This window comes from Gopherus evgoodei, chromosome 9, assembly GCF_007399415.2.
Source record: "Gopherus evgoodei ecotype Sinaloan lineage chromosome 9, rGopEvg1_v1.p, whole genome shotgun sequence".
Lineage (NCBI taxonomy): Eukaryota > Metazoa > Chordata > Testudines > Testudinidae > Gopherus > Gopherus evgoodei.
The window spans coordinates 573,537-586,270 of record NC_044330.1 but is presented as its reverse complement, the minus strand read 5'-3'; the positions used below and the strand labels follow the sequence as shown (position 1 = coordinate 586,270).

The 12,734-nt window shown below is 37.4% G+C and overlaps 1 protein-coding gene across 25 annotated transcripts in view; it reads left to right on the top strand.

The window, feature by feature from the left end:
- Nucleotides 1–12,734, top strand: part of DLG1 (discs large MAGUK scaffold protein 1) — a 395,120-nt gene that overhangs the window by 104,541 nt on the left and 277,845 nt on the right. For 23 of the 25 annotated variants that reach the window (XM_030574808.1, XM_030574804.1, XM_030574802.1 and 20 more), the window contains one exon: nt 7,420–7,569. The exons of the other annotated variants lie outside the window; for them this stretch is intronic. In XM_030574808.1, the coding sequence (XP_030430668.1) occupies nt 7,420–7,569 (150 nt within the window). The remainder of the gene's footprint in view (nt 1–7,419; nt 7,570–12,734) is intronic. 25 annotated transcript variants of the gene reach the window in all.

Below are 12,734 nucleotides of genomic sequence, written 5' to 3'. Positions count from 1 at the left end.
TGCCTCCTACTCTGTGTCCACTCTTTTCTGTTGTCCTGAATTATGAGTGACCCTGATATACAGAGGCATACAGGTAGCCACAGTAATCTCTCCACCTGCTTTTAATATCATCCCCGTTAGTGAGGACTGTCATAATCTTTTATTATGTTTGATTGTAAGCAAACGTATTTGCAAGAATTGTGAAGCTTTGTATTACACCTCTACTTCAATATAACGCTGTCTTCGGGAGCCAAAAAATCTTACCGCGTTATAGGTGAAACAGTATTATATCAAACATGCTTTGATCCACTTGTGTGTGCAGCTTCACCTGCCTGGAGCACCGCTTTACCGTGTTATATCTGAATTCGTGTTATACGGATTGCGTTATATAGAGGTAGAGGTGTATTACTATGTTTATAACTGGTTCTCCATACCTTTTATTTCTCTCTCTCTCTCTCTCTCTCTCTCTCTCTCTCTCTCTCTCTCTGTATATCTATATCTATAAAATCAATCAACAGCCTTAATCTATATATATAATCGCAGTTAACTCATGCGATTAACTCAAAAAAATTAATTGCAAATAATCACACTGTTATACAATAGAATACCAATTGAAATTTATTAAATATTTTTGATATTTTTCTACATTGTCAAGTATATTGATTTCTATTACAGCACAGAATACAAAGTACAGTGCTCACTTCATATTTTTTATTACAAATATTTGCACTTTAAAAATGATTTTAAAAAGTATGTTTCAGGTCAGTTCATAAAAAGATTGCACTACAGTACTTATATCAGGAAAGTGTAACTTACAAATGTAGATTATTTTTGTTATGTAACTGCACTCAAAACAAAATAATGTAAAACTTTAGAGCCTACAGGTCCATTCAGTCCTACTTTTAGTTCAGCTAATTGCTAAAATAAACAAATTTGTTTTCATTTAGGGGGAGATACTGCTTCCTGCTTCTTAATTACAATGTTGCCTGAAAATGAGAGCAGGCATTCACATGACATTTTTGTAGCCGATGTTGCAAGGTATTTATGTCCCAGATAGTCTAAACATTTGTATTCCCCTTCATGCTTCAGTCACATTCCAGAGGATATGCTTCCATGCCGATGACGCTTGTTAAAAAAAATATGTTAATGAAATTTGTGACTGAGCTCCTTGGGGGAGAGCTTTTTGTCTCCTGTTCCATTTTACCTGCATTCTTCCATATATTTCATGTTATAGCAGTCTTGAATGATGACCCAGCACATGATTGTTTTATGAACACTTTCACAGCAAATTTGACAAAACGCAAAGAAGGTCCCAATGTGAGATTTCTAAAAATAGCTATAGCACTTGACCCAAGGTTTAAGAATCTTTAGTGCCATCCAAAATCTGAGAGGGATGAGATGTGGAGCATGTTTTCAGAAATCTTACAAGAGCAACACTCGGATGAGGAAACGACAGAACCCGAACCATCAAAAAAGAAAATCAACTTTCTGCTGGTGGCACCTGACTCAGATGATGAAAATGAACATCTGTCATTCCTTTCTGATTTGAATCGTTATCGAGCAGAACTAGTCATCAGCGTGGATGCATGTCCTCTGGAATGGTGGTTGAAGAGTGAAGGGACATATGAATCTTTAGCACATCTGGCATGTAAATATCTTGCAATGCCAGCTACAACAGTGCCATGTGAACGCCTGTTCTCATTTTCAGGTGACACCATAAACAAGAAGCAGGCAGCATTGTCTCCTGCAAATTATAACCAAACTTGTTTTTCCAAGTGATTTATGAAGTGTAGGACTGAGTGGACTTGTAGGCTCTAAAGTTATACATTGTTTTATTTTTGAATGCATTTTTTTGTACATAATTCTACATTTATAACTTTAACTTTCATGACAGAGAGAGCACTACAGTACTTATATGAGGAGAATTGAAAAATATTATTTTTTGTTTTTATAGTACAAATATTTGTAATAAAAATAAATATATATTTGAAAATGTAGAAAACCATCCAAAAATATGTACATAAATGTTATTCTGTTATTGTTTAACAGCATGATTAATCGTGATTAATTTTTTTAATCACCTGAAGGCCTGTATATAAAATAAAAAATAAACCGTTGTGTGGTCCGACGGTGATATCTCAGAATATGTGGTTTTGAGCATAATCGTTTTCATTTGATTCCAAAGCTCACTGGAGTTGGCTCTCCTCTTGCACCTGTACCAATACTTCAAATTCATTCTTATCAGAAGTTACATAATTGTTACTGATTCTGGTTAAGTCCACACACAGTAGTTGTCTGTTTAACTTCTGCTCTCCCACTCTAGAGGTGGCTTTATGGCAGTGGAGAACAAGTGATTAGTTTATATGTGTGCACAAGAGAAGGAATGATTTGGGATCTTTCAGGATGAAAAGTGCTATAAATGTAATATAAGTTACCTTCTCAATTGTGATTTGCAATATTTTAAAAATGGGACTTATTTGTATCTCTAAGAGTACTTTTACAAAATAATAAATACTGAAAGTGAGTAGGAGTTTCAAAACGCATTAGTATTGAATTTGGAACTACATTTTACATCTCTAATGCACTGAGATAGGGAGTTAGTTTTCATATAGGATATACCTGTACCTATACTGGACTATCGAGATGCCAAAGGAGCACTCAAGGACCATAAGGCCATTATGGAGAAATTAAATTAATTCTTTGCTTCGGTCTTCATGGCTGAGTATGTGAGGGAGATTTCAACACCTGAGCCATTCTTTTTAGGTGACAAATCTGAGGAACTATCTCAGATTGAGGTGTCATTGGGGGAGGTTTTGGAATTAATTGATAAACTTAACAGTAACAAGTCACAGGGACCAGATGGCATTCACCCAAGAGTTCTGAAAGAACTCAAATGTGAAGTGGCAGAACTATTAATTATGGCTTGTAACCTGTCCTTTAAATCGGCTTCTGTACCCAGTGACTGGAAGATAGCTAATGTAATGGTAATATTTTAAAAAGGCTCCAGAGATGATCCCAGCAGTTACAGATCGGTAAGTCTAACATCAGTGCCGGGCAAATTATTTGAAACAATAGTAAAGAATAAAATTGTCAGACACATAGAAGAACATAAATTGTTGGGCAAAAGTCAACATGGTTTCTGTAAAGGGAAATCGTGTCTTACTAATCTATCAGAGTTCTTTGAAGGGGTCAACAAACATATGGATAAGGGGATCCAGTGGACACAGTGTACATAGATTTCCAGAAAGCTTTTGACAAGGTCTCTCACCAAAGGCTCTTATGTAAATTAAGTTGTCTTGGGATTAAAAGGGAAGAGCCTTTTGTGGATTGAGAACTGTTTAAAAGACAGGGAACAAAGGGTAGGAATAAATGGTAAATTCTCAGAATGGAGAGGGGTAACAAGTAGTGTCCACCAAGGGTCAGTCCTGGGACCAATCCTATTCAACTTATTCATAAATGATCTGGAGAAAGGGGTAAAAAGTGAGGTGGCAGAGTTTGTAGATGCTAAACTGCTCAAAATAGTTAAGACCAAAGCAGACACTGAAGAACTTCAAAAAGATCTCACAAAACTAAGTGATTAGGCAACAAAATGGCAAATGAAATTTAATATGGATAAATTTAAAGAAGAAATAACCCCAACTATACATATAATATGAAAAAAAGCAAACGTGATTCTGGGATGCATTAACAAGTGTGTTGTGAGCAAGAGACAAGAAGTCATTCTTCCGCTCTACTCTGCGCTGGTTAGGCCTCAACTGGATTATTGTGTTTCAAGAATATCATTTCAAGAAAGATGTGGAGAAATTGGAGAGAGTCCAGAGAAGAGCAACAAGAATGATTAAAGGTCTAGAGAACATGGCCTATGAAGGAAGGCTGAAAGAATTGGGTTTGTTTAGTTTGGAAAAGAGAAGACTGAAAGGGGACATGATCGCTGTTTTCAGATATCTAAAAGGGTGTCATAAGGAAGAGGGAGAAAACTTGTTCATCTTAGCCTCTAAGGATAGAACAAGTAGCAGTGGGCTTAAACTGCAGCAAGAGAGGTTTAGGTAGGACATTAAGACAAAGTTCCTAACTGTCAGGGTGGTTAAACCCTGGAATACACTGCCTAGGGAGCTTGTGGAATCTCCATCTGTGAAGATATTTAAGAGTAGGTTAGATAAATGTCTATCAGGGATGGTCTAGAGAGTATTTGGTCCTGCAGAGTGCAGGGGACTGGACTCGATGACCTCTAGAGGTCCCTTCTAGCCCTAGAATTTTGAATCTTTGATGGGGGCTAATTTAGCTACAGTGAATCAGGAAAAAGATCTTGGGGTCATTGTGGATAGTTTTCTGAAGACGTCCACGCAGTGTGCAGTGGCAGTCAAAAAAGCAAACAGGATGTTAGGAATAATTAAAAAGGGGATAGAAAAGAAGACGGAGAGTATCTTATTGCCCTTGTATAAATCCACGGTATGCTTACATCTTGAATACTGTGTACAGATGTGGTCTCCTCAATTCTAAAAAGATATACTGGCATTAGAAAAGGTTCAGAGAAGGGCAACTAAAATAATTAGGGGTTTGGAACAGGTCCCATATGAGGAGAGATTAAAGAGGCTATGAGTTTTCAGCTTGGAAAAGAGGAGACTAAGGGGGGTATGATAGAGGTATAGAAAATCATGAGTGATGTGGAGAAAGTAAATAAGGAAAAGTTATTTTCTTGTTCCCATAATATAAGAACTAGGGGCCACCAAATGAAATTAATGGGCAGCAGGTTTAAAACACATAAAAGGACTTGTGGAACTCCTTGCTTGAGGAGGTTGTGAAGGCTAGGAATATAATAGTGTTTAAAAGAACTGGATAAATTCATGGAGGTTAAGTCTGTTAATGGATATTAGCCAGGATGGGTAAGAAAGGGTGTCCCTAATCTCTGTTTGTCAGAGGGTGGAGATGGATGGCAGGAGAGAGATCACTTGATCATTGCTTGTTGGGTTCATTTCCTGTGGGGCACCTGGCATTGGCCACTGTTGGCAGACAGGATACCGGGCTTGATGGACCTTTGATCTGACCCAGTATAGCCATTCTTATTTTCTTATGGTGTGAGTTTATTTCCTCTCTCTGTGATAGTCTGACACAGTGTTTTCAATTAACTATTAATTGTCTGACTGCATATTATTTTCAGGTGCTTTAAGTTTTTAGCACAAGTGAATTACCATGTATAATGGCTTTTCAAAAATATAATCCTAATACGAGTCTGGTAGATTTTTAAGAAACTAGAATGTCTATTATTTGGACACTTACAATTTATTTGAAAAGCATTTAGTCATGTTTTCATTGGAAATTGACTTTATTTATAGTAGCTACAACGTTTAATGCTTATTTTGCTTATAAGGAACTTAAGTTTAATTTTTCAGATTAGTTTAACATGATGGACTGAAGAAACATTAGTCATTACTAAGCTTTCATTGTAATTGGGTAAAAGAGATACACACATACTGTTGTAAGAGTGTTAAGTTTGGCAAACTGAAAATGATGATTTGTTTGAAGTGCTTCTTATGGACACACAACTAAGTCATATTAGACAAATGTACTTAGTTGCTGATTCAAGATATGGTATCATCTGGCAACTCAATGGATGGGCTGCTTAAAGAGCATAAGGAATTGGCTAAATGAGGATGGGGAAATGCTTAGATTATCTCCCTCACCGCCCCCAGCTATGTCTGCTGTGGGGATTCTAGTCATTGGTGATCAATCACTGATGTAGTCACACTAATGCAAATCCCTAATATAGAAGAAACAACGAGGAGTCCTTGTGGTACCTTTAGAAGCTAACAAATTTATGTAGAAGAGTTATCTTATAGTAGAGGTTTGTATAGTTGCGGCTGCACCAGTGGTTGGCCACTGGTGGCTGAAATCAAGGAAAATCCCTAGTGGTTTATGTGAGAGAGATCTCTGCTGGATTTGGAAATGGACTGGAAACAAGTAAAAATTTGAGTTTGGGAGTAATGTTGAATGTTTCTGGAAAGAGGCTAGAGAAGTTTCCACATTTTAGAGTTTTGAATGAAAAGAATAAATGCATATAATAGCATTATTACCTTTTTGTAATAAAGTAAAAAAAGGCAATGCTGATTTTTTTATGCAGAAATTGCAGTAACAAGACTAGAAAATTAGGAAAATGACAATTTTCTGTAACAAAAGAAACTCAAAAGCATGGGGAAAAGTAGGCTTTTTGGGGAATTAGAGATCAGGAAACTGGAAATAACTTTTTTATATTTAAGCCACTGGTTAGCATCTTGGCCGGGTAAGTAGTGAGAAAGTTGTTACCATTTAGCAGCTTTGTGGGGAAATGAATTGATTTTTCCATTTTCTAAAACCCACTATTACACGTAGGGCTAATAGGCGTCCTTATTAGGAGCTTTGGCAGAGAAGCCAAGACTAAAGTGGGCAACTGGGTTGTAGTCATTCCGTGGCAGTGCTGAGATATTTCAGTAGGGCACTAAAGAAGTTTGCACAGTGCTGTACCAATCTGTGACTATATGGGATTTATTGGTACAGCTTTCCTTAGTGCTTCATTTGCCTGAAAGATTTGAAAACAAGTGTGCTTATTTCTTGCTGACTTAGAAAAAGTCTGGGAGGTACAATTTACAATTTAGCAATATTATTTAGTATCATAAATTTCTATGGTGCAAGTGGGTAATTGAAAGACCGATTTCATGAGCTGAAAAGTTTATAATCTAAAATAAATGATTAAAACCTGGGAGGAAAGGAGGACAAGAATTATGGCAACAAGATAATATGTTTTCTTTGGTTTGTAAGTATTATTGAGGGCCTTGACTATTTTTTGTAGTGTATGTATGAATTTGTTTCTCTGCTGGGAAGGCTAAAGTTTGTAATCTTCATGGAAAAATGTATTTCGAGAAGATGAAGGCTAGAATAGTTACCCTTCCAGTATTTTTTAATCTAAAAATATTTAACATTAAATGGACACTATGAATTTGAAATCTACTGACTTAAAAAAAAAAAAAGAATTAAAAGTAGTTTACTATCCCATTTCTGAATCCCCTGTTGACTTTTGTGTTATGATCATTTTTGTATATTAAAAATATTTTTCAATCCTTTTTTGCTGTGTGAAAGATTTCATAAATAAAGGGGAAACTGACTACGCCAGGGAGATAGTGAAACTTACTTATATGCATATTGCTGTCAAATACACAAAACAAATTGATCTTTGGTTATAGAAATTTTAGAGGTTGCATGTAACAGTAGTAGATAAAACAGTTAGATATAATGTTTAAGTTGATGGTATTCCTTTAAATGTATTGTACTTTGATCTCTGAATAGTGGAATTGGCACCAGAGCACGCCTACTCTCATGACCCCAGTAATTTTCCTAAGAATTCTTTACTATATGTAAACATCTATATGGGGCAAATATTTAAAATAGAAATTTTTGTATATTCTACAGAAATATAGGTGTCAGGATGAAGATACACCTCCACAAGAGCATACTAGTGAGGTGACTGTTCCAGAGTTGGTTCATGTATCAGAGAAGAACCTATCACAGATTGAAAATATACATGGATTTGTTTCCCACTCTCACATTTCTCCAGTAAAGGTAGGGATTTTTTTTAATGTAAACTATTTTTAATAGGTGTTTGAGACAATGAATTATTGCTTTAACAAACTTATGGTATTTTGGAAAGTAGGTCTTGTTTGACAAACCTGATTTTTTAAAAGAGATTACAGATTTAGTTGACAAAAGTAAAAGTAATATACTTAGACTTTTGTAAGGTGTTTGACTTAGTAACATAACATGCTGAGTGAAAAAAATATTAAAAAACCAAAACAGTATCAGTAAACACATGTTAATAAGATCAAGAAATGGCTAACTGACAGATCTCAAAAAGCAGTTGTCAGAATGATCTGGATCACTTGGTAAGCAGGGCCCTTTCAAACAAAATGGCATTTTAATATAGCCAAATTCAAAGTTGTATATGTAGGAACAGTGAATGCAGGCTGTACCTACAGAATGGGGGACTAGCACAGAAACTAGTGACTTGAAAAGGATTTAGAGGTCATAATGGACAGAAAACTGAAAATGAGTTGCCATCGTGGTGCTGTGACAAAAAGGACTATTATGCAATCCTGTGGTATGAACAGGGAGTAGTCAGTATGAGTAAGGAGGTGATTTTACCTTTTTATATGGCATTGGTGACACCAGTACTGGAATACTATATGTGGTTCAGGTGTCCACATTTTTAAAAGGATGTTGCAAAACTGGTGCAGGGAAGGGACATAAAAATGATTAAAGGGCTGGAAAAAGTACTTTGAGAGATTTAAATTGCTCAATTTGTTTAGATTATCAAAAAGGAGATTAAGTGACTTCATTACAGTGAATAATTTATCTTAGTGGGGAGAAATTACTGTGCGCTAAACAGCTATTTAACTTAACAGAGAAAGATGTAAAAGAACCAATGGCTAGAAATTAAAACTACACAAATTCAAGTTAGAAATATTGCACAAATTTTTCAGTGAGTTGGATAAACTCTTGAAACAAACTACTGCAGGAAGTGGTAGATTCTCCATCTTGAAGTCTTCATATCAAGACTGGCTGTCTTTCTAGAAGATATATTGCTGTCAAATTCAAGTTATTGGACTCAATACAGGGGTTACTGTGATATTCTCTGGCCTGCGATCAACCTATGATGTCAGCATCCATCACTCACCTGCATGATAAGTTTTCAAACAAGCACCTTCATGCTTTCTCCCATGCTGCCCCACACACTTGAGCTCCCTGTAAATATCTGCAGAACAAACTTAGTATCCTCCTTGAAAACCCTCTGTGAAACTCTGCTTTGCCCCGAAGACTACAAAATATTTGACAATGGCTAGGCAGCTGGTGTTCTTAGATCATTGCCTATCATGCTGGTCAATATTGTCTCGTTTTCTTGTATTCCCCTATTAGTCACTCTGTATCCATCTGTCTCGTTATGTAATTTGTTTGAGGCAGGGGCTGTCTTTTTGGTCTGTATTTGTACACCACCTAGCAGAATGGGGTCCTGGGTCCAGAGCTCCTAGGTGTTATGATAATACAGATAATAATAATTAGTTGCAAAAAGCCTGTGCTGTCTCACAGTTGTGGCAGATGGGCCAAGTAATGCACCATCTGTAAAGTATCCCTCATAAAACCAGTGAAATTGTCGCAACCAAACTGGAAGTAGAGTGTAAGAGTGATGACTGGTTGAGTTACCTCTGATATCAAAATGATCTAGTACTGTTGGCATGGGATAGATACGCAAGGCATGTCATTTGTAAAGTAAAAAATAGCTGAGAATTTAAAAATTGGATGGTAACAGGCCATGAATCACAGTGATAATTAAAGCTAGTGATAGTCTGAACAGAAAGAGTTCCCAGCCATGACTGTAGTTTCCATTGCTTCACGCTGCTCAGCAAACGTTATAGCAGGGTAGCAAATAGGCAGACCATGGGCCAAATCTGGACTGCTACACACTTTTGAATGGACTACAAAATCTTTTTATTTACTTAATATTGTTATGACAGTCTGAAATATGTTTCTCTGGAGTCTGGACCTTGACTGTATTTTGACCAAGAAATTTGGATCTTGACAAAAAATAATTGACTACCTCTGAATTATAGGCTTCAAAGAGACAATCTTTAGATAACAGGAAGTTGAAGCCTCTTCTAGTCCCAGACCCTATTTATTCGGAATCACCTTTATTGTACAGATAACTGTCTAAACCAATAAATCAGTGTCTCTTTAACAACAAAGTTACTGTGTTTGAACTGTCAAAACTGAATGCATTCAGAACTTTCAATGTACCTTCCTCTTTTAAACAGTTTGAGAATATGTTGTTAGATGTGAACATGGCTAGTCTGCGTTGTATAATCATACTTCACTCTTTATTCGTATCAGAGGGTAGCCGTGTTAGTCTGGATCTGTCAAAGCAGCAAAGAATCCTGTGGCACCTTATAGACTAACAGACGTTTTGGAGCATGAGCTTTCGTGGGTGAATACCCACTTCCTCAGATGCATGCATCTGAGGAAGTGGGTATTCACCCACGAAAGCTCATGCTCCAAAACGTCTGTTAGTCTATAAGGTGCCACAGGATTCTTTATTCGTAGTGATACTGCAGATGCTCATAAAACCAGTATCTGTGAAAAGTAGATTTTATAGTACTGTACCTATACATTGCTATAACCTTGAACAATAATATATGATGCAGTGTAGTGGGTTTAGCAGAGCTAAGACATGCAAGATGTATCTAGTTGTCTAAGTAGAATGGAGGCTTTTTTCCTGTGAAGAAGCATATCAGTTTCATAGCAGGAAGAGCAGCCTTGTCAGCTTGCTTGGGTAGGTTTTTTTTGCTTAACAAGGAGCAGTTTAGCTGCAAAGACAGATATGCATAACTTAATCTGAGTCATAGCAGTCATCCTAGAAAAACATGTGAAAGGGGAAATTTAGGAAAATCTATGTACAAAATTTAGTTTGAGCTTATTTAATACTAGAAAGTTGTCATGTTCCTAATCCACCAAAGTCTTTTTCCATTTTACACAACCCCCAGGGTTTAAAAGAAAAAAAGTATCAGAAAGTAGCTCTCGGTTTTGTTGCAGATACAATCTGCTATTGATAAATGTAGCAATGTAGAGAATTTGCTTCTTCAGTAGTCTGACAACAACAGCTAGTTAGAAATTAAAAAAAGAATAATATTGTGTGTCACTTGCTTCTAAATTAAATGTGACTGATAAGACAGTCTAACTTTTGATATCTGAAAAGATACTGGAAGAAATTATTAAACAGATAATAGGGTTATATGGAATAGTCTAGCAGATCCTGACAAATCAATCAAATTTCCTGGCCTAGTGCAGTGTGTGTGTGGGAAGTTATGGATGTGATATATATATCTTGGTTTTTAATAAGGCCTTTTACACAGTCCCACATGTCATTCTCATAAGCAAACTAGGGCAATGTGGTATAGATGAAATTACTATAAGATGAGCGCTCAACTGGTTAAAAGTGTACTCAAGGGTAGTTATTAATCAGTGGTTCTAAACCTGTTTATCATTGTGGGATGCATATGTGGCCCACAGTATGTTACCTGGGCCACGGGTGGAGAACCACAGTGCCCTGCCCCCCAAGCCCTCCCACAGACCAGCTGCCCTTCTTCCCTGTCCAGAGACGCCTCCACAGAGTGAGGCCAGGAGCGGAGCCCTGGGCACAGGGCTGGGTGAGAGGGCAGCTGGGCGGCAGCCCGAACCCACACCCAGCTGTGAAGGGCTGTGCGGAAACTCCGACTACAACCTGGAGCCTGTTGTGTGAGGCCGATAGTAGCCCTGATCGGAACCTTGTTGTATGGGGCTAGGTGGCAGCCCCGACTCTCAACGCTGGACCCTCCCGGGCCGGGCAGCTAGGACTCCAGATCTTGCTGCACTGGACACCTGGGCAGCCTTTAGCATGCAGCTGGGCTGCAGCTGTGTGCTAATTGCGCCGCATGTGGGCCACGGGTTGAGAACTATTGTTCTTAATAGTTCACTGTCAGACTCAGGGGGATGTATCTAGTGGGATTCCTCAGGGGTCGGTCCTGAGTCTGGTACTAGTTAACATTTTTATTAATAACTTGGATAATGGAATGGAGAGTATAGCTTGTGGATGGCACCAAGTTGGGAGAAGTTGATAGCACTGTGGAGACCAAGACTAGGTTTCAAAATTATCTTGATGTGTTAGAAAATTGATCTGAAATCAGGATGAAATTCAATAAAAACAAGTGCCAAATATGACATTTGGGAAGGAAAAATCAAATGCACAAGTACAAAATAGAGAATCGATAGTACTGCTGAAAAGGATCTTGGGGTTTTAGTGGATCACTGTTGAAGGAGTCAGCAATGTGCTGCAGTATGTGAAAAAGGCTAATATTGTTCTGGGGTGTATTAGTAGAAGTCTTGTTTGTAAGACACAGGACATAATTGTTCCAAGCTACTCAGGACTGGTGAGGCCTCAGCTGGATTGCTATGTCCAGTTCTGGGTGCAGTATTTTAGGGAAGATGTAGACAAATTGGAGAATCCAGAGGAAAGCAACGAAAGTGATAAAAGATTAGAAAATCTGACTTCTAAGGGCAGGTTTAAAAAAAAGTAGGCATGCTTAGTCTTGTGAAAAGAAGACTGAAAAGGGTCATGATTAGTCTTCAAATACATTAAGGGGACAGTGATCAATTGTTCTTCATGTTCACTGAAGATAGTGTAGCTTGTTCTATAGTTTGAAATTTAACTAGAATTTAGCAATTTAGGGTACAGTAATCTGAGAGGCTTTTGCCCCCAGATCAGCTACGGTAGTGAAGTTGTCATTAAAATAAGGACCCTGAGAAGCACATGAGAAACAATCCCCAATACCTTTACTCTTATTACACTTATTTTATTAACAAGACAAACAAGATCATACAGGTGGCAGCATAGCATGCGAATACAGAACATCCAGAACTTTCATAACTCACATCATTCCTTGTGAAAGCCCTGGAGTACATGAGGTGATACCAAAGTATCAGTAGGTGGTCGTCATTCTGCTGTGCCCCACAGCATACTGACCAGTTAACATCTTTTATAATGTGTTATGCTGATGCCCTCTAAATCTTACACACATTCATGAAAATTTTAACCCTTTTTTCCATATGTGAACTTCCCCACTTATGTTGTTATCCCCATTTTCTATAGATTAATTAACTATTTCCATCATAATCATTAGTATTATGTCAGTTAGTTGACATAT